Here is a 19,221-nt window from a genome sequence, read left to right as displayed (position 1 = left end):
ATCACAAAAACAACAGTTTAAAATAAGGAACCGTGGACAATGCAGGTGACGCTCTCTCTTCACTGAATGGACATGCAGTAACTCATCCGGGGTGCAACTGGCAGCTAACTTTTCTGTCTGATGACTTTTGGTGTCCCCTGGGTGGTCAGCCATATTTCCCATATCAACATACCTACTGGATCCAAGACTGTTGTTTCAATATGTTAAACTAAAGTTTTTAAATCAATGATCTTTTTAAAACCAGTTGTTGATTTAACATGTTTCTGTTTCATTTGGTAGAGAACGAATACAGGATATTATGACATTAAAGTTGGAGAAAGAGATGCCAAATTCAAAATTCTGAGACCACATCAAGCAAAAGAGAACCAAACATAACTTACATTAATAAAAGCTATCATAGCACATTAGCTAAATCAGCAATAACTTTACATGTACAACTTTGCATTTTTAAATCTTGAAACTGTATTTACTAGCAGACACAATCAGAGCAACAAGCCTTTAAGTTACCATGCACAACCTAGAGTATGTGGAAATAGAAAAGTGTGATGGTTCTGAGAACAATCAAAAATGTCTGAGAAGAAATTGAATTCCATTTTAATAAAACTATTGAATTTATAGGAAAATAAGTAACTGATAGACTTCTGCATGTCCTGTGTGGAATATCAATGAGAAGCTTGTCTCCAAATTTTTAAAAGGATGATGAAAGGATTTCGGTACTTCCCTTAGTCACAACGGAGCCGTAAGGTATTCTCTCCTTACAAACTAAAAGGAGGCTTCAGCATCTTGTTGAAGTAAACCAAAGCCTTGGATGCTGCAGAGAACCTGACAAGTCATCTCCAGGCAAAGTTATTTAACACTGAGGTGGCTCTTTCTTTTTATTAAAGGCAAAGAAAGAAAGAAAAAATCAGATTAAAAAAAAAAAAATCTCACACATGTAAATGATAAATGACAGTAGATGGTGCATGCCACAGACTTGGGCGTTAGAGCGTTCACAGCTCTGATGGAGAGAAGAGGAGGCAGAGCTCTTATTGTACATTGAAGAAGGGCTTTAAGGAAAAAAAAAGTTGAGAACTCCTACAGTGCCGCATGTATATGCGATTGTTCGGTTATGTGAGAGATTATTTGATAAAGTATTCAACCCTACATTTTGGGCCACAATGGTCTTCCATACAGTTCTCAGTAATAGAGATTGTACTCGCACTCCAACCTTCTCACATTGCTGCGAATGTGGCGCATCTGGGCTTGTTTCCTCGTCATTTGTGATAGAATGGATCAGGCTGTAGAAAAGATGCTGTAGGGAATTAGTTTGATTCACAGGCGAACGTTCACATCCCTAACAGATTGACGAGCTACAATCAGCCCAGAGCCCCATCAGTGAAATCAGCCTGAGACGAGCCGCTCTGAGCCCAGCACTAATGCAGCAGAACTCTCCGGTTCCTCGCCGTTCCCCTCCCTCCCCCTCTTATTCTCTCTGACATACTTTCCTGCATGACCTTGGCATACGCCACATCAGCTAGAGTGAATCCATGTACAAGTGCTCAGAATAAAAGCGCCCTCGCTGGTGTGCATCACACACGGCCAGAGTGATCCTAAAAAAAAACAAAAAACAAAAAAAAAACATGTCGACTACTTAGCAGTAACCTTTTCCTGTTTTGCAGCTTTTTGTGTTGCGTAAACTGTGGTCAAGAGATGTTTTTTTCTTTATCTCTCTGCCTGCTCTGGTCTCCCGTAGAGCTGCCCTGTAGCACTACCAGCCATCCAACAGGGCTGCTATAAGTGCAGAAATAGGAAATCAATAACGGCTCACATGAATCAGCACTCCTGATCAGCTCTGCTGGGCTATGCTGCCTTGATGCCCCGCCTGTCTATTGTCACCCTCCTTCCCTCAACCTCACAGCCAAGTCCTGGGTGGAAACATTTAGTGACAGACACACGGAGCTTTTAAACTCTCAAAGCATTACAACAATGCTTGTTCTTCATTGCCAAATTAAGGTAATAAAAGATGATGAACAGATTTATGTGTGTTTAGCAGTCATTCACCAGCTACTCCACTGTGCTTTACATGGTTGAGAAGGGAAGGAGAACTGGAGAAAAAACAAAAAAGACTCATTAGGGATGACCTGTGAGGTAGGATGCTGCCATCTAGTGGCCAAACACTATCCTTTGCTTGAAAAATTCATTCCCTCCTCAGACTAACCTGAAGACATGATGCTAAAATGCTTAAATGCCTATTGAAGAGTTGATGTAGCTGCTCACACGAAGAGAGGGTTGTACTAAGTTTGGATTAAACAGACAGCGACAGGACTCTTGGTTGTACCTCACATCCTTCTGCATCAGTGGTATGAACACTGACATTTCTTAACTGTACGGTTTTAAAGTGTAAAAAATATCCCCTGTCGCTGTTCGTCCTCAGCTCTACCGGGCGTCTGCACTGTTCGAGACCATCCGCCACGAGGCCCAGCACAGCACCGACTATAAACTCTCGCTGTTTGACCTGCAAACCTCCTGTTACCAGGCTCTCCAAAGGGTCCTCGTCAGCCTCGGTGAGCCGACGAGACGTCCTCCTTCCTTGACGTCTCCTACATTCATGTTTAGCTTCTTATTTATTTCTAACCGTTGTTATACGCCTCAGGCCACCATGACGAGGCCTTGGCCGTGGCGGAGCGCGGTCGCACGCGGGCCTTCGCCGATCTCTTGGTGGAGCGACAGACGGGCCAACAGGACTCGGACCCCTACACGCCCGTGACGGTGGAGCACATCTTGGACACAGTCAACAGCCAGAGAGCCTTGGTGCTGTACTTCTCGATGGCAGCAGGCTACCTCTACAGCTGGCTACTGGCTCCAGGGGCAGGTAAGGTTACACTCGGACTTGAACTTTTCCACATTTTGCAATGTTACAGCTTTGGTTGGATTTTCTGTGACAATGATGCTGTATGTAATATGTGATGTGTGGTGGAAAGCTGGTATTGCACAGCATTCTAAACACTTGGTGGTGATGCTGCCAACACTACCATGGGAGTCTGATTGGGAGATGGGTGGAACTAAATGCAGGACAACTCCGAAGAAAACCAGTCAAAGGCCGCAAAAGATTTAAAACGTGGATGGAGGCTCACTTACAGTACAGGCAGGGCTTAAACGCTGCATCAACAAACCTGAGTGAAGTTATTTTGACAAGGTTTTAACGTTCAGAGACGTTCTCCATCCAATCTGACTGAGAATGAGCTGTTTGGAAATGAACATTTGGCAAAAAACAAATAAATAAAAATCCAATGCCACAAGACTTACAGCTGAAGGTTTTTCTACAAACTATTAACTTTCCAAAATTTCCCTTCCACTACACAATTATACTTTGGTCTAGCTCATAAAATCCTACAACTGTTTTTTACATTGTTTAACTAATGTGCTGAAATACTTTAGTATCTTGATAGTACGACATTTTTTATTTTTATTTTGCAGTGGCAAGTAGACCCACACAAATGTAACGTCCTCAAATCGAAGCAGAAAAAAGGGTCTGGAGGCTGGAGGCTTCACTGCAGCTGACAGAGGGGCAGCAGATCAGATCTGACACCATGTGGCAGTGCCACCTGCCTCTCCACTGTTAGGATTTGCCCCCCCCTGCCTTGCTCTTCACCCTAGAAATCATCTGCAAACGAAGCGTACTAACTGATAGTGACACAGATTGCGACATAGCCAAACTCTAGGAACAACTTCCCACAAATGTAACGTTTGCTTTTATTTAAAATTTCTTCCCAAATAAAAGTGGACATTGCATCTTTGCATACCTCCTCCCTCTGTCTATTTTCGGTAGAACAAATGCGGTTTTCCAGGTGAAGCCCCCACCCGTCCCCTCTTGTAAACATGACTAGTGAAATTCCTGTTTAATTAAGGGAACGGAGAAAGCTCCGGGTTAATTACAATTCATGTCACTCGCCTCCCGTGGCTGCCGTACTGTTAGCTCTACTTCAGGCCGCTTTTGCTGCCGTTGTGAGGAAAGGAAATGAGAGCAGTGACTCACGTCCCATGCCACAGGCCCTCAACATTTGATCAAGATGAACTCCTAGGCAACCAGCTGAACTTGACCCCCGGCGGTAGTCTCCTAAGCAGAAAGAACACCATAGAGAGAAGTGTAGCTCTTCAAAGCGTTAAATATCACCCCAGGCAAAGAGAGTGCCACTTGCTCGCTAATCGCCTGTCTGTCACTTCCTGGCGTTCCCTGGCATCCAGTTGGCACCGAAACACGGCCAGTTCTAGAGAGGTCCGTCGATAGCAAAGGGGGGTTTAAAGCTAACGTTTCTACGTTTGCGTGAATTCTGCACAATTCAGACATGAGTGTGTGTACCGTGTTGTTGGTTCTTGTAAATGTAACGTTATGTTCTCACAAAGTCCTAGAGAAATCACACACATGCAGCATGTAGCCCATGTCGCAGATTCCCTCCCGCTTGAAACAGATCTAGCAGACACCAGATGGCAGAGAGAGTCTACTCTTATCTTTTATTGAAGAAGTGTTTGTTTTATTCATTCGCTTTCACAGATGCACTGCTGCACATGGCCCTACCCACAGCTCTCGGTTTGAATGATCAAATGTTTCCTGGTGTAGCGAACAGGTCGCAGAAACAAAGCAGAAATGGATGTCGAGAAACGGAAATAAGTCCTGGTTTTGGTTTTGTTGTGCCTGTTGTCACAGGAATCCTGAAGTTTCATGAGGTTTACCTCGGTGAGGGCGTGTCAGAAGGAGGGTCCGACTTCCAGGATGGAGGTGGTGGTGGGATGGTGAGCAGCTCTTCGCTGGAGCAGCACATTGCCAGCGCTCGGGAGGCCCTGGGAGTCGAGTCGTACTACAGCAGGTAGGACGGTTGCATCTAAAAGATCACTCAATCCCTCCGTGAGTTCTGAGCCGTATGTTTTGGGTGCTTGCTCTCGGGGCTTTGGGTGTCCCAGTTCTCTTTGGGATATGTAACTGCAGGTCAAAGTCGCCGGGCTGTCTCTGCTTGCACAAAATTTATGATACGCGCTACATAATAATTCAATGTTCACGTTTTGCTTAAATACGTCTCTCTTCATTGTTCTTCTAAATGCACGTGAAGGTTTCACGACTGAGTTATACCAACTGTAACTTTTTTAGAAGTACAGTCACCAGATTGTAAATCTCCTCAAAGCATCGACAGACAGTCAAATTAATAGTGTAAATCACAGATTAACATGTTGCCAGTCTCTAGCTGGAAAGAGTAAAACTAAGTGATGTTCTGTCTAGGCTATTACCGAAACTTGACGTTTTTATCCCTAGACCTAGCTCGTTTTACCATGCCTCTGTGTGTAAAGGGCATTATTCTGCCCCACTGAACCCTTGGATGACAGCACCACCCCCCACCCACCACCTGTCTGAAAGAGTCCCCTCTCCATTCCTAGGAAATAAATGAGATGGAATAATGGCTCTTTGTATTGCACAGGAATAGTGAGTCCACCTGACAAATAGTGCATCAGAAGTGAAGCAACAGATAAAGGGGGTTACTCTGAGAATCAGAAGGAGAAGAAGATTGAGAAGAGGCGATAAAATCAATGGGGAGAGTCAAAGGAGCCGAGGTCGGTAAATAAAGACCCAACACACAACAGGGGATGCAGCCAGAGAGACTCTGAAAGAGACGGAAGATGAGCCGACGTAGGAGTGAAAGTTAAACTCGCCCACTGAAATCCATTCTGATGCGTCTCTAGTTGGTTTTTGATCCATGGTGCCCAGCTGGTGCGCCCAGCGTCTGTCTCGAATGCCGCGGCAGCTTGGAACTCCTGACCCATTATCAGCTCATTTACTACTCCAAAGGGAAGTTGCATACACACCACTACGCCTGGATGGGCACAATATGGCACCACTTACCAGCCCATTCACTATCTGGAGTGCAGACAAAGGGGCTGCAGCACTCTGAAATGACTGGAGACCAAATGAATGAGGTGGAAGTGAAACGGTAAGAGAATGTGTGCGAAACAAAAGCTGACAAAGAGAGGTGAGGATAAACAGTTTTGACAGGAAATCTCATTGTTGCCCCTATCAAATAGCTTCACTGATGCTCATTACGGCCAATAATAATTGGATTCTGCCAGTCCGCCACAAAGCAGGAGAGCAGAAGTCTTCCTATTTGCACAGATAAGATTTTCCAAAGACCAGGTAGGCTTTTGTGTGCCTTACTTGGATTTCTTCTTGGTCCACATCTGTGCAGTCAAACAACATCCAGTATTTATTTTCCTATCCACCTTGACGTGTCACCACTAGGAGGGTCAATATTCTTCAGAACGGCCCTGGTAGTGCTTCTTGCAGTCTTTCACACCTCTCACACCATCAGCCGTGACAGTTTAGATTTCACTTTTGACTTCCTGTTCATGTCCTGTAAGACTTTCCACAGTGACATCTTGTATTTCTTAGTAGTGCTTTATGCTGTAGCCACAACATCCTGTGTTAGTCATGAATTACCACCAACCAGTTACAGAGCTGCTTCACGATCGTGTAGTCACTTGAACTTTGCTACAGATTCTAAATTGACAATTGATATATATTTTTGACATTATCTTTCATATAAAATATGTCCAACATAGAGATATTTTTTATTTTTGCTAAAATGCATGGGTCATTGTGGTATTGTGCTTTGACACACATGTTTACTTTTTCAGTGTGAAGAAAGAAGCTGGTAAAGTAAAAGAAAAAATTTGGTGAAATCTGAATCTGCCAAGAATTTGAATAATTTTACATTTAACAGTGTAGCCTGTGGTGATGGACTAAGAAGGTGTTATGGGTTGGGTCTATATGAATATCTCAAAATATCAAAGCTGTTCGTTGACTGACCTTGTTAAAAACGACCACAAAGTTGATGCCTGCTATTCAAGACGTTGCCAAAAGAAAGCAGTGATACGCTGAGACAGTTTAGGTTGTCCACAAAGAATGTCGTTTTTGTGTTTCCAACTTCTTCCTTGCGAGATAGTCCTCCTCCCGATGTTGTGAGTAGAGTTAAAATCTGACATTTGGTTTGTTTTAACTCTTGGTGCATTAGAGGAAAGCTTTCAAACATGGAGACAGAACTAGGCGGGGAGGAGTGGTGTCGAGTAAGAAGAGTGGGGTGGGGGTGGCTGACTCCCCACAGACTAGATCAGCATTACCAGCATTATAATGAAAGGATTTAACTGTGCTTATCATCGGGGTGTCGGCTCAAGGCTGGGAAATTGGGCCAAGTGTGTGGGTTGAATAGTGTGTATTTATGGTGGATCGGGAGCGTGTGGAGTTGATTTAACAACGTAGAAACAATGTACGTCTCTGTATTGTCTGCTGTGCTCGAGAGGCACTTTTTTTTTCTTTTTTTTTTTTCCTCCTGCCAATATTTTTATGGTTATTTCTCTGACTCCATCTCTTTCCATCTCCTCCATCAGGGGGTGTTCTAGCAGTGAGACAGAGAGCGAGGCGGGTGATTTCTTGGACCAACAGTTTGAAGAACTCAACAACAAGCTCAACTCGGTCACCGACCCGACGGGCTTCCTGCGCATGGTGTCGAGAAACAACCTGTTCAACAGGTAGGGGGACGGTTGCACGTCAACGTAACGTACTCAGTCGCCACATTCTACTGAAAACCTCTTCTTTACAAAACAAGAGGATTAAAAATATGTGCTTGGGTAAGGAGATTCATGGGTATTGTGGCTCATCTGTGAAAGGACTTTCTTTGCCATTGTCTTGCCGGCGCAGAGGCAGCATGTGAATCCTCCTTATTAAATAGACGGAGTAAAGCCAAGCTGCTAAAGCCCTTATCAACTCTCTCCTCTGATGGAGCCGTGCGTGTGTGCGTGTGTGTGGGTGTGTGTGTGTAGGTGCGTGTGTGTGTGTGTGTGTTCATCTGTGTGCACACACTCGTGTATGAGTCTTTTCCCCAGACACCAGTAAGGCCCGCGTTTGCGGCGTCCGTGTTTGTTGTGCAGATTTATTAAATGTCCATTATTGGCCTGTTCAGTGTGTGATTATAAGCAAAATCCCAACTATTCTTGTACATTGCAGTGATAGGTAATGCATATCCAAAGAAAGTGTGTGTATGTGCGTGTGTGTGTGCGTGTGTGTCTGGGTCATATTTTCCTGTCCTAGTCCACAGTTGAGCTGCTCTTTGATGAGGGGGTAATTCCAGCTTTAATTGAGTCTCCGTGCTCATTAAGCCCCTTTAATGGGCTGCTGGTAATAATCCTCTCATTTTTTCTGCCCTCAAAAAAAAAAATTAGAATTATAAAGCTGAACATGCTAAGGACCCTGTTTTCTATCATAATACATAAACCGCAGAAAATGAGGGGAAACACTTAAACACCTTTCTCTTGAGGTTTGTCTTCACATCATTAGTGCGCTTTCTTTGCCTCTGCTTGTTTTTTTTTCTTCTCACGTTGACATTTTGTATCAATTTTTTATGCAGTTTGTCGCTATGATGAAGAATACAGAATTAGAAGGACTAGAGGTGCACCAATGTCTTTTCAAAGATTTTTGTCAGTTACAATCTTTTTTTTTTGAAGAACTATAAATGGCCAAATAGATATATCTTTTTTTTAGCTTTCTCCATACATTGAAAATGTAACTAGCTTTGCAATAAAACGTGTATAGTGAAAGAGTCCACCACTGAAATCTATGAGATTTCAGTGGTGAAATCTACAAGGTTGCAGTCTTTGGGTGCAATACTTGTAAAGCAAAACATTAAAACATTATCCTAGCAATCAGATTGCAAATAGATTGATTCTTTTCAAGAGGCTTCTTGATATGGGAAAAAAAAGTTGTCTCGTATTCCCTCAACAGCAGCTTCAATACTGAAGAGTGTTCTGGGCAGTGCTTTGATGTGGTGTGTTCACTAATCTGACGAGAGCCGATTACCAAACGCGGCCAATTCCAGTCACCAGATGATTTCTAGGTGCATCTGTATAATAATTTTCAAATGAATTATATTAGAAGTGGTTCAGGAACAATACAGTGAGGATTAAAAAGATTTGTCAACGGCTCTCTTTTATCTCTAATCTTTACAGAGACGCTTGACAGCATTAGTATGGGAAGGTGATGATGAAAGTCTGTCTAATCCGATCAGCGTGTAAAGCATTAGGTCATTACGAACAGTCAACACATAATGAGATTGTTTGATGGTCTTGATGAAGCTGTCAGTGAAACGACTGCAAATCCAAATAAAATACGAAGCCTACTTTAAAAGGGATCATTTCATAAAGAAAAAGCACATTGCTTCATTTTGTGCGGATGAAAATAGGTCATTTCATACAATGATTTACTTGTTGACATTTTTAGCCTTCTGATCTCTCTCAGCTGTGACTGAGGTAGACAGCCGGCGAATGCAGTCTTCACCTCCAACCTCACCGCCTGCTGTCTTTTAAATTCACTGCTTTGCACTGCACTCTACACCTTCTCTTGGCTTCAATCTTGCCTCCTCTCTCATTCCTCCTGTCAGGCTAACAAACGATTGTTTTGCTTTCCCATGGAGTCTCTTGCCAAGGCCTGGGAGAGAGACAGAGTGTTGAGAAGCTGGAGGGAAGCCTGTGGCCTGAGGCTACCAGAAGGGCAGGATAGATGTCTGTTGGCAGGGGTCCGGAGGAAACTCTAGCTCTTGTGGAGCAGATGGAGTGAAGTGACACGTTCAGACACAAAGCTTGGACCCACAGGGCCAAGCAAAAGGTTTCTAACCCCAGGGCCACCATTAGCACAGTTCTCAGTGTGCTGGGTGATGGTGAGGCCGAGTTTGAGCTGTTAATTCAGTCTCACCACAGATATACCTAAAAAAAAAAAAGGGTCTCTCTTTTAGCCCACATGCTGCAACCCAGCAAATGTATGACTTTTGGGTTTGCACTGCACATAGAAAAGACAATATAGGATGAGATTAGCACTGCTGTTCATTACCTATTGCTTATGTAGGGATTCAGCTGAAAGGACAGGTCTTCTAATCTTAGTTGTACCACAGAAGGGCAATGCTGCCATCTAGTGGGGAACGTTTATAATAGCAGTTTAATATCAGTGGAAGGTTAACAAGCAGGTACATCTAAAAAAATATAGAGGGAGTATTGTGAAATTATTGTCACTCATTACAGAAAGTAATCTATTATACACATTAAATATTTCAAACCTTTTGTTTTTTTTTAATTTTGTAATTATGATAATTATTTCCTATAGGGGATTAGAAAAGAATTGTCTCCAAAAAAATAGATTACATTGCCAGGCTTCTGTTAAACGCCTTCATTTCTATGCACTCAACACTTTGTTGGGAATCCTTTTGCATGAATTACTGCATCTATGTGACATAGCATGGAGCCGATTACCCTGTTGCTCTGTGGAGGTGTAATAGAAGCCCAAGTTGCATTGATAGCGGATGTTAAGTCATTTACATTTTGGTTCTGGTCTTTCTCATTTTTCCTCTTGACAATGTTCCATATTTTTTCTATGGGGTTCATGTCAGGCCAGTTTGCTGGTCAGTCAGGCAGAGTAACGTCATGGTCATTAACAGCTTCCTCAGTGTGGCCAGGTAATGTTTTTAGACCTGCACACCTGCCTAGAGATGAGCTAAAGCTGGATCATGATGGCAGCATTAAAAAAAATCTGCAGTTGACAATTGAGTTCTTTAGCTCATCTAAATGTCATTTTATACAGAAAAAAGTAAATGAACAGAGACATGATGGTAAAGAAAAACAAGAAGTACTGGTTTCCTTTCTTGCTCACACTGAAATTTAAATAACAAATATTTGGGCTGGTCCTGTATAGTTTAGTCCTTACTCCCCCTTTACAACTCAAGGCTCGCAAGGCATTAGTAGGCAGGAAGGAGTATAGTCCCTCCAGGAAGTTCCGGGTCTGACCCCGGGGTCTAATCTAGAAGAAAACCTCCAAAAGAAGATGCCTAGGAGGCATCTTGAGCAGATGCCAGAACCACCTCTTGTTTGCATTGAACCAGAGGAGCAGTACTTCAAGATCCTCCCAAATGACAGAGCTCCTCACATTATTCCTAATGCTGAGCCCAACAGTTGAAAAGAGGAGGTAGCTTATTTCAGTCATTTGTACCTAGGATATAATTTTCTTGGTCACGATTCATGTTTCATGACTACAGGTGTGGAGTTGAACCAAGAGGAATTACCTGTTACCTTTGCTCTTACTTTACCATGATAGATTGGACCAGTTCCCACATTACTTCCCCAGTTTCTCCATCCATCTTCCGCTTCATCATACCGTCACTCATGGATAAAATGTAAATGGTAAACGTATGGCGGTTTATCGAGTCCAGAGGACTCGAGTGCATATTAGGTTTCATGGTGGTAAGCTACATTGTAGCCTTAGCTACCGTGGGGCCATCTGGCTGAAGTGAGGCTGCCATACAATCGGCACCAGCTGGAGTGGTTCACTGTTCCAAAGCAAAATCCACATTCATTAATTACTGGGAGCCAGCTTTCCAACGCAGTGGTGTAAATTTTCAAGGGAGTCTGAGAAGTGTGGCCAATGAAAAACTTTAACACATTCACTAGCATTAAAATAAATAATAATAATTAAAAAAAACATAATGAGTTTATATCAAAAATGTGAGAGATTTTCCAAATATCTTTCCTCAGTCTGCAGTGTTGCAGTAAGATGTACAAGATAAAACCTCTGTTTCGTTCTGTGGTGTCTGTGCAGGAGCTGTCAGAGTATGACTAGCCTCTTCAGTAACACTATGTCTCCTGCCAAAGATGGTAACTCCTCACTGCCTCGACGCTCCAGCAACCTTGGCAAACCTCCACTGCGGGCACTTTACGACTTACTCATTGCACCTATGGAGGGGGTGAGTGAGCGCCGCCTCTCTTAGTGATTGACTGCATCCTACAAATGTTTGTTGAAGAACTGTGCAATGCCTAAGACAAGAAAAATCACAACATACCCACAAAAAGTTTTTGATTATATACACATATTTTTTTCTCATTCCTTTATCTGACAGGGGCTGATGCATTCCAGCGGGCCTGTTGGCAGACATAGACAGCTAGTGATGGTCCTGGAAGGAGAGTTGTACCTCATCCCGTTTGCTTTGCTAAAAGGAAGCTCCTCTAACGAATACCTGTATGAGCGTTTCAGCCTCATCGCTGTGCCCTCCATCCACGGCCTTGGATTCAGCGCAAAGGTTCCACGTCTCATTCGGTTCACTTCCATTAGCATAAGACGTGTCTTAGTCTTTTCATAAATCTTCGAGCATCTACCCCTGGATCGTCGCGCACATTTAAACTGTGTTGCTGTACTCTTAGGCTCACTCTCGGCGTCCTGGACCAGCTCCCTGTGGTGGTGTCTCCATGGCAGCAGTGGTGGGAAATCCTAGACTACCCTCACCTGTGATGGACCGCTGGCTTTGGGGACCCATGCCCACCGCCGAGGAAGAAGCTCTAATGGTGGCAGAGCTACTGGGGTGTCAACCTCTTACCGGCTCATCTGCCACCAAGGAGAGGGTGATGGGTGCCCTTACGCAGGCTGAATGCGCCCATTTTGCCACCCACATCTCCTGGAAGCTGGCGGCTCTGGTGCTCACCCCGAACCCCGAATGCGTGCCCGGCGGGGCAGGCGCCACTGTTGGGGTGGGAACAATAGGCAGAGGCGCGAGCAGTCGGAGAGGCAGCAGCGGTCGAGGCAGGAAGGGCTCCGTTGGCAGCGGCTACACCATCCCAGAGTCTCTCAACATGCAGGATGACGGCAGTGACGTGGAGAGCATCTGCGATAGTCCGCCCCTGCAGGAGTTCCTGCTAACGGCCGCAGATATTTTGGACCTGAGGCTGCCTGTCAAGCTGGTGGTGCTGGGGTAGGTGCAATGGATGTGGAGACGAGTGTCGTTTTGCAAAAGTATTTATACCCCTTGAATTTTTTCACATGTTCTTAGTTTAAACTTGTGCAACTTTTTTTTGAATACATAAACCAACACAATATTTTACGTAATTGTGAATTGGAGGGAATATGATGCATGTTTTTCAATGACTTTGTGACTATTAACGTAAAACGGTTTGGGTACATCTATATTTAAAAATACTTTAAAGCAAGTCTGTTCTTTTTAGTAAACACTATTGCGCCGTCAAAGCTTTTGAGCACACCCCTGATGTCGAGTCAAAGAGTTCAGTCTTAAACTCATCTGACCAAAACACCGTAGTTTGCATGCTTAGTGTGTCCTTTACGCAGCTTATAGCAAACTGCAAGCATAGCTTCTGTTGGCTTTCTTTGACCATGCTTTTCTTTTCTTGCCACTGTTCCATAAAGGCCAGACTTGTGAAGCGTACAACAGTTGTCCTGTCAGCCGATCCTTCTACTCTGAAATGTGTGCTACTTGTGCTGGACAATCACACAAGCGCCTAATTAAATACACTAAGGTTTATGTTTGTAACATGACAACATGTGAAAAATGAGGTGGTTAGAAGGCATTGCCTTTAAACAGAGGACATGCTGATTGCAATGTTGTATAAAAAAAGCTAAACCTCACACCAAATCTCTACTTTATCGTGGCTGCAGGTCGTACCAAGAGTCTAGCAGCAAGGTGACAGCAGATGGTGTTGTGGGACTAACCAGAGCCTTCCTGGCTGCCGGTGCTCAGTGTGTTCTCGTGTCCTTGTGGCCTGTACCCGTTGCGGCCTCCAAGGTTTTTGTCCACGCTTTCTACTCTGCCCTGCTGAACGGGACCAAGGCTAGTGCAGCGCTAGCAGATGCCATGAAAACCGTGCAGAGCAGCAAACAGTACTCTCATCCGTCCAACTGGGCAGGTTAGATACATTGTTCGTGCCTTAATTCAGTTGAAGTCGAACAGAAATGACAATGAAATGACTTGTTCTCGTTGCTTTATTCTCCCTTCAGGATATATGCTGATTGGCAATGACGTGAAGCTTAACAGCCCATCTTCCCTCATTGGCCAAGCGCTGGCTGAAATTTTGCAGTATCCAGATCGAGCTCGTGATGCTCTGAGAGTCTTACTTCATCTGGTGAGACGTCAACACAAACAACGCGACATCTGACAACCGGCAGCACACAAACACAACCGACGCATTGCTGCTATTGTCCTTTCAGGTGGAGAAGTCCCTTCAGAGGATACAAAATGGCCAACGTAATTCGATGTATACGTCCCAGCAGAGTGTGGAGAACAAGGTCGGGGGCGTTCCCGGCTGGCAGGCCCTGCTGACAGCCGTGGGCTTCCGCCTCGACTCCGCAGGCACCGGTATTCCTGCCGCAGTTTTCTTTCCCACTGCTGACCCAGGAGACAGGCTCCAGCAGTGCAGCACTACGCTACAGTCACTACTGGGTATGTAAGACACAAGCTGAAGATCACAGGTCAGACAGATTCAGAATCCACAACAAGCTACGTGTTGTTTGTTCTTTGCTTTGATCCTACGGTGAAAGTTCAAGATGCTAAAGGTGAAAATGAAAAGCCTTTTGACAGTAGCACCACTTAAAAAAAAACAAACAGTACAACATTTTGGGTACACTTGCAGGTCTCTTGCTGATTTATTTATTTTGTTTCACTGAAAAATGCAATCTATTGAGTTTATGTTTCTATCATTTCACATTGAGGGCCATCTGCTTAGTGCAGCTTATTTTGAGGTATAAATGCCATTTCTTGAATGAATAACAACAAGCTTCCTTTGTTCCCAACCCTTAGGTTTGCCGCCGCCAGCTCTCCAGGCTTTGTGCAAACTCATCACTGCTTCAGAGGCAGGAGAGCAGCTCATCAACCGGGTAAGAGCCTGCTGCTTCAAACAAACGCACAGTATGAAATTGATCTTGGTTTCAAATGACATCTGCCGTTTGAACTAGAAAGTGTTTAGAAGAACGGTACCTTGCAAACCAATCGTATTCTTTGAACTTTTCTGATTTTTTTTTTTGTTTGTTTGTTTGTTTGTTTTCACTTTGAATCTTGAAGCTTCCATATTTTTATTGGGTTATTATGTGATAGACCAATATATTTGAGAAATAAAAGGAAAATACAAGATTTTACCGTTTTTTGGGGGGGAACGTGAGGGGGCAGCAAACGTGTGAAAGAAAGCTTCCTGGTTAGATGCGACAAAAGGCCTACAAACAGAACTAGCATTGCTAGCTACAATACTAATTATTTTTCTCTTCCACCCCTGAAATACCAGAGAATTAAGAGTTACACAGCAGAGGTTTATCATTGTACACGTGGCACATGTGGCGATCACATGCTTGGACTCAGAAACCGTGCAGTTAGGTGGTGATTATACAAATTCAGTGGGTATAACATGAACCATGCTCCAACTGGTCTGTGTGTGCTGATTGCACCGAAGTGCGATATTACACACCGGCGCTACCTTTTTGCTTCATTTCTTCTTATGACTGAATCTTTTTAACCTTTATCTGCAAACTGTGTGCATGCATTTAAAAACAGCCTTTTTTCTTTTCCCTGCACCCACCTTGTGGTCTGAAGGCTGTCAAAAATATGGTGGCCATGGTAAGTGACCATTCACCTATCTGCACTGCCTTTTACTCTGCTCTGCTTCTCCTCTCTCTACCTATTTAACTTGCTAAAAATAATAATAAAGAAAAAGAATCAGGAAAACGGGACCCTTTGTAAAGAGGCTTTGTGATGGTTTTTATAATCTACTTTGTGATGCTGTTGATCATTTACATGGTTGTAGGAAGCTAACCTACCATTTGTTGCGTATATTTTTGCACTTTTCCATTCCTTTGATTGCTGAAGGATTTCCAGCCTCGGATTATTACGGCTCAAACGAAAGTTTCAGGATAGTTGCAGGGATTAAGCTATGATGTAAAGCTACTATGGCGCAGCCAAAGGCTCTCTTTTACTTTCCACACAGTTACGTCAAGCTGGCAAAGTTTTCTCTCTTGTTAGATATGTAATCCTCAGTCCATGTGAACATTCCCACAAAGGTCCAATTCTTAGCGTTCTAATTCTCTGCAGCTACTTCCCTCCACCCCCATTGTCTCGTTAACTAATACAAAGGATTTAAAACATATTAAGAAAGATTTTCTGTAGTTCGTTAAAAGGTTTGTATTTTATTATTTCTAGAAATGATAAAATACAAATTAGAAATTTGTATTTTAGAAATTTCACTATATATATATCCTTAAATTGGTAATTAAATTACTATCAGCAGCACAGAGCTAGTGAACTTGCTCACAGAGTTTTAATTTCATAGTCCTTTCTTCTTTGTCTTCCAGCTTCACCAGGTGCTAGTCCAACTGCAGACAGGAGAGAAGGAGCAGGACTTCTCCCTCCTGCCCATTCAGGTGTCCATCAGTGTGCAACTGTGGAGACTGCCTGGATGCCATGAATTTCTGGCTGCTCTTGGTAAGTTAAATCTTAACAAAATAAGACTGCTTCTTTGTGTCTCCTGTAAATTTTGAGTAACTTTGCATGAACATTGTAGAATGATTTCATTTATACAAAATTTCATAATCATCAAAATTAACAGAAATAATAAACACTTGATTTATATCACTCTGTGTATAATATATCTAAATGCAAATTAGATATATTATCTATTCATGCATGCATGGAGTCGAGGTCACATTTAATCGTTTTTAAATTACATTTTGTTGTTTTCTTTGCACAGGATTTGATTTATGTGAGGTAGGACAGGAAGAAGTGGTGCTAAAGACAGGCAAACTGGCTAACCGGCGCACCTTGCACTTTGCCCTTCAGTCTCTGCTGGCACTGTTTGGTAAATTGGTTTATTCTTTTTATCTGTTTTGTACTTTCAGGGTCTCAATTTGTTTTTGGACCGCTACAGATTTCATTTGTTTCGTTTTTTTCACATGCATATGTTTCTTTGCTTTGTTTCCAGACTCCACAGAACTGCCCAAGCGACTGAGCCTGGACAGCTCATCCTCCCTTGAGTCTCTGGCTTCGGCTCAGTCTGTCTCTAACCCATTGCCAGTGGGATACTCCAGCCTTCCTTTCTCTCCCCCATGCCTGGACAATCAAGCATCAGATGCCATCTCTGTCTACAGCCTCAGCTCTGTAACCTCCTCTATGAGCTTTGCCTCCAAGTCAGACTGCGACTTCCTTAGTCATCGACAACGAGGGGGCGCCACTGCACACTACACTGTTCACAAACACCCACATGTGCCACGCAGTCGCTCGTCCCCGCAAGGAGCTGCTGCTGCAGGTGCGGGAACACGAGGTGACGAAGAGGAGTATGAGGGCTTTTCCATTATCAGCAGCGAGCCACTGGGCAGCCACTGTGACTCTCTGCCTCTACCACCAGGTCACAGTCAGCGACACCACCGAGGAGGCAGGGGGGTTGGTGGGTCCGCGGGAGCAGGGAGAGGCTACACGGTCTCCGTATCATCACGGGGCAGCGTCAGCACCCCGACGTCTCCTGTCAAAGCATCCCTCGTGCCCAGTCCAAACTCGCCCTTCCAGAAGGTGGGCAAGGTGAGCAGCTCGGACACAGGCGAGTCTGACCAGTCCAGTACTGAGACGGACAGCACTGTCAAGTCGCAGGAAGAAAAACCCGTTCATCTGGACCCCCAAGAGCTGGCCCAGAAGATTCTGGAGGAAACTCACAGCCACTTGCGAGCTGTGAGCAGTCTTCAGCGGGCTGGAGCGGAGGGCGGGACGGGACCCGCTGCGGCCTCAGCTCGCAGCGGTACGTTCCGCTCCTCCGAAACCAGTGCATTCAGTCGTCCCAACAGCAGCGCCAGTGGTCGAGCACAGTCTTCCCCCAAGCCCAAGCCTCCCTCCCGGTCTTCTTCCCTGCAGAAGGTAAGCTCTGGATACAACAGCCCTGCAGTCTCAGAGTCTTCCCAAAAAGATGGTAGCCATCCTTCGCCCACGCTGGACAGCCATGCACAGTTCAAACTGAAGTACCCAAGCTCTCCATACAGTGGCCACATTTCCCGCTCTCCCAGCAACGTGTCTCCCAGCTCTGGACACCAGTCGCCAGCCGGTAGCGCTCCGTCTCCTGCTCTGTCCTACTCTTCTACAGGCTCTGCCTGTTCTACATCAGCAGATGCCCCAGATCTGGACCGGCTAAGAAGAGGGGTCATTGATGAAAAAGTCCAAGCTATCCACAACCTGAAGACGTTCTGGACTAATGCCGCAGCTCAACAGCAGCAACATCTAGGTCCCGTCAAAGCCATCCACAGCACATCCGGACCTATTGCTTCGGCCAGTAGAGACGTACTGAGCCTTCTAAACCTCTCCCCACGCCACTGCTCCCCTCATGACGCCCAAGACAGCCTGGAGCTGCGGGAGCTGGGACTGCAGTCACTGGATAGCGGTACCAAGAATTCTTCCAATGGACACCATTGTTCCAACCCCAGAAAAGTTGCCCCGTCGCCTACAATTTCCACAAGCAGCAGCCCTGGTGCTCGTTCTATCCGACTGCCTGCTGGCAACGGATACAAATTCCTCTCGCCAGGAAGATTTTTCCCTTCTTCTAAATGCTGAAACGTTGAAAGTGGTTCTGTAATTTACTATCCTGGGTGGCAGAGGATCAGGGCACCTCTTCAGGACCACCACTGGCCCATCAAGCCTAACTCAGTCTGAGGGATTTCTTTGACTTGTGTGTTCCTGCAGAAACAGATGAATAAATGGCTTGGAGACTGTCTTGTCTTTGTGGCCATAACACTGTAAATGGCAATGAGAAATACTCAACGACCTGATACTGTGTTTGTGTGTAACTGTGTCAGGTAGCTCTAAATGCAATTTGATATTTTTTTTTCCCCAAAAAAGTTGCTGTTTGTGTGGTCAAAAGATGCAACAAACCTTATTTCCCTCCATTCTACTTTTTGTTTTTAAATTTAATTATTATTGTTATTATTGTTTGCTATTGTTGTTAATATTAAAAACATTATTATTGTTATTATTATTGTTGTTATTATTATGTTTTGTAAATTTATTTGTGTTTTACAATCAGTATTAACTGTTTTTATAATTAAAAGTGAACAAATCTGTACCTTGTAAAGATGGATAGAGTGAAAAAAAATCAATTTAATATTTTTTATTGAAATCAAGAGGGCATTTTGCCTGATTTCTTTGTGATCTGAGTGTCTGCTCTGAAGCATGGATTCTCTTGCTATTCAGTGTTAAGTACCATGTATGACTTTTTACCCCCATGATTTTTTTGAGATTGAACATGGCAGTTTCACAGCAACAATCTGTCATTTACCAGTAAACTGTTTCAATAAAAAAACATCATGTTTACGTTCTTGTCTTCCTAACTTGGCAAAGGTTTATCAACTAGAGAGACAAATGGATAAAG

The 19,221-nt window shown here is 44.0% G+C and overlaps 1 protein-coding gene across 3 annotated transcripts in view; it reads left to right on the top strand.

Moving 5' to 3' along the window:
- The window catches only part of LOC103146299 (tetratricopeptide repeat protein 28), a 233,412-nt gene extending 214,730 nt beyond the window's left edge, over positions 1–18,682 (top strand). For 2 of the 3 annotated variants that reach the window (XM_016677787.1, XM_016677792.1), the window contains 15 exons: positions 2,414–2,543; positions 2,633–2,851; positions 4,685–4,844; positions 7,408–7,548; positions 11,654–11,798; positions 11,952–12,131; positions 12,253–12,797; positions 13,496–13,743; positions 13,835–13,959; positions 14,045–14,276; positions 14,634–14,710; positions 15,417–15,440; positions 16,172–16,301; positions 16,567–16,674; positions 16,798–18,682. In XM_016677787.1, coding sequence (XP_016533273.1) covers positions 2,414–2,543; positions 2,633–2,851; positions 4,685–4,844; positions 7,408–7,548; positions 11,654–11,798; positions 11,952–12,131; positions 12,253–12,797; positions 13,496–13,743; positions 13,835–13,959; positions 14,045–14,276; positions 14,634–14,710; positions 15,417–15,440; positions 16,172–16,301; positions 16,567–16,674; positions 16,798–18,407 — 4,074 coding nt within the window. In that variant the 3' untranslated portion in view covers positions 18,408–18,682. The remainder of the gene's footprint in view (positions 1–2,413; positions 2,544–2,632; positions 2,852–4,684; positions 4,845–7,407; positions 7,549–11,653; positions 11,799–11,951; positions 12,132–12,252; positions 12,798–13,495; positions 13,744–13,834; positions 13,960–14,044; positions 14,277–14,633; positions 14,711–15,416; positions 15,441–16,171; positions 16,302–16,566; positions 16,675–16,797) is intronic. The other variant, XM_007564163.2, reaches the window with a different exon arrangement.
- Positions 18,683–19,221: the final 539 nt, after the last annotated feature.

Source organism: Poecilia formosa, unplaced genomic scaffold (assembly GCF_000485575.1).
Source record: "Poecilia formosa unplaced genomic scaffold, Poecilia_formosa-5.1.2 Scaffold5, whole genome shotgun sequence".
In the NCBI taxonomy this organism is placed as follows: domain Eukaryota; kingdom Metazoa; phylum Chordata; class Actinopteri; order Cyprinodontiformes; family Poeciliidae; genus Poecilia; species Poecilia formosa.
Note: the sequence above shows the minus strand (reverse complement) of the source record. Positions and strands in the feature narration are given on the sequence as shown.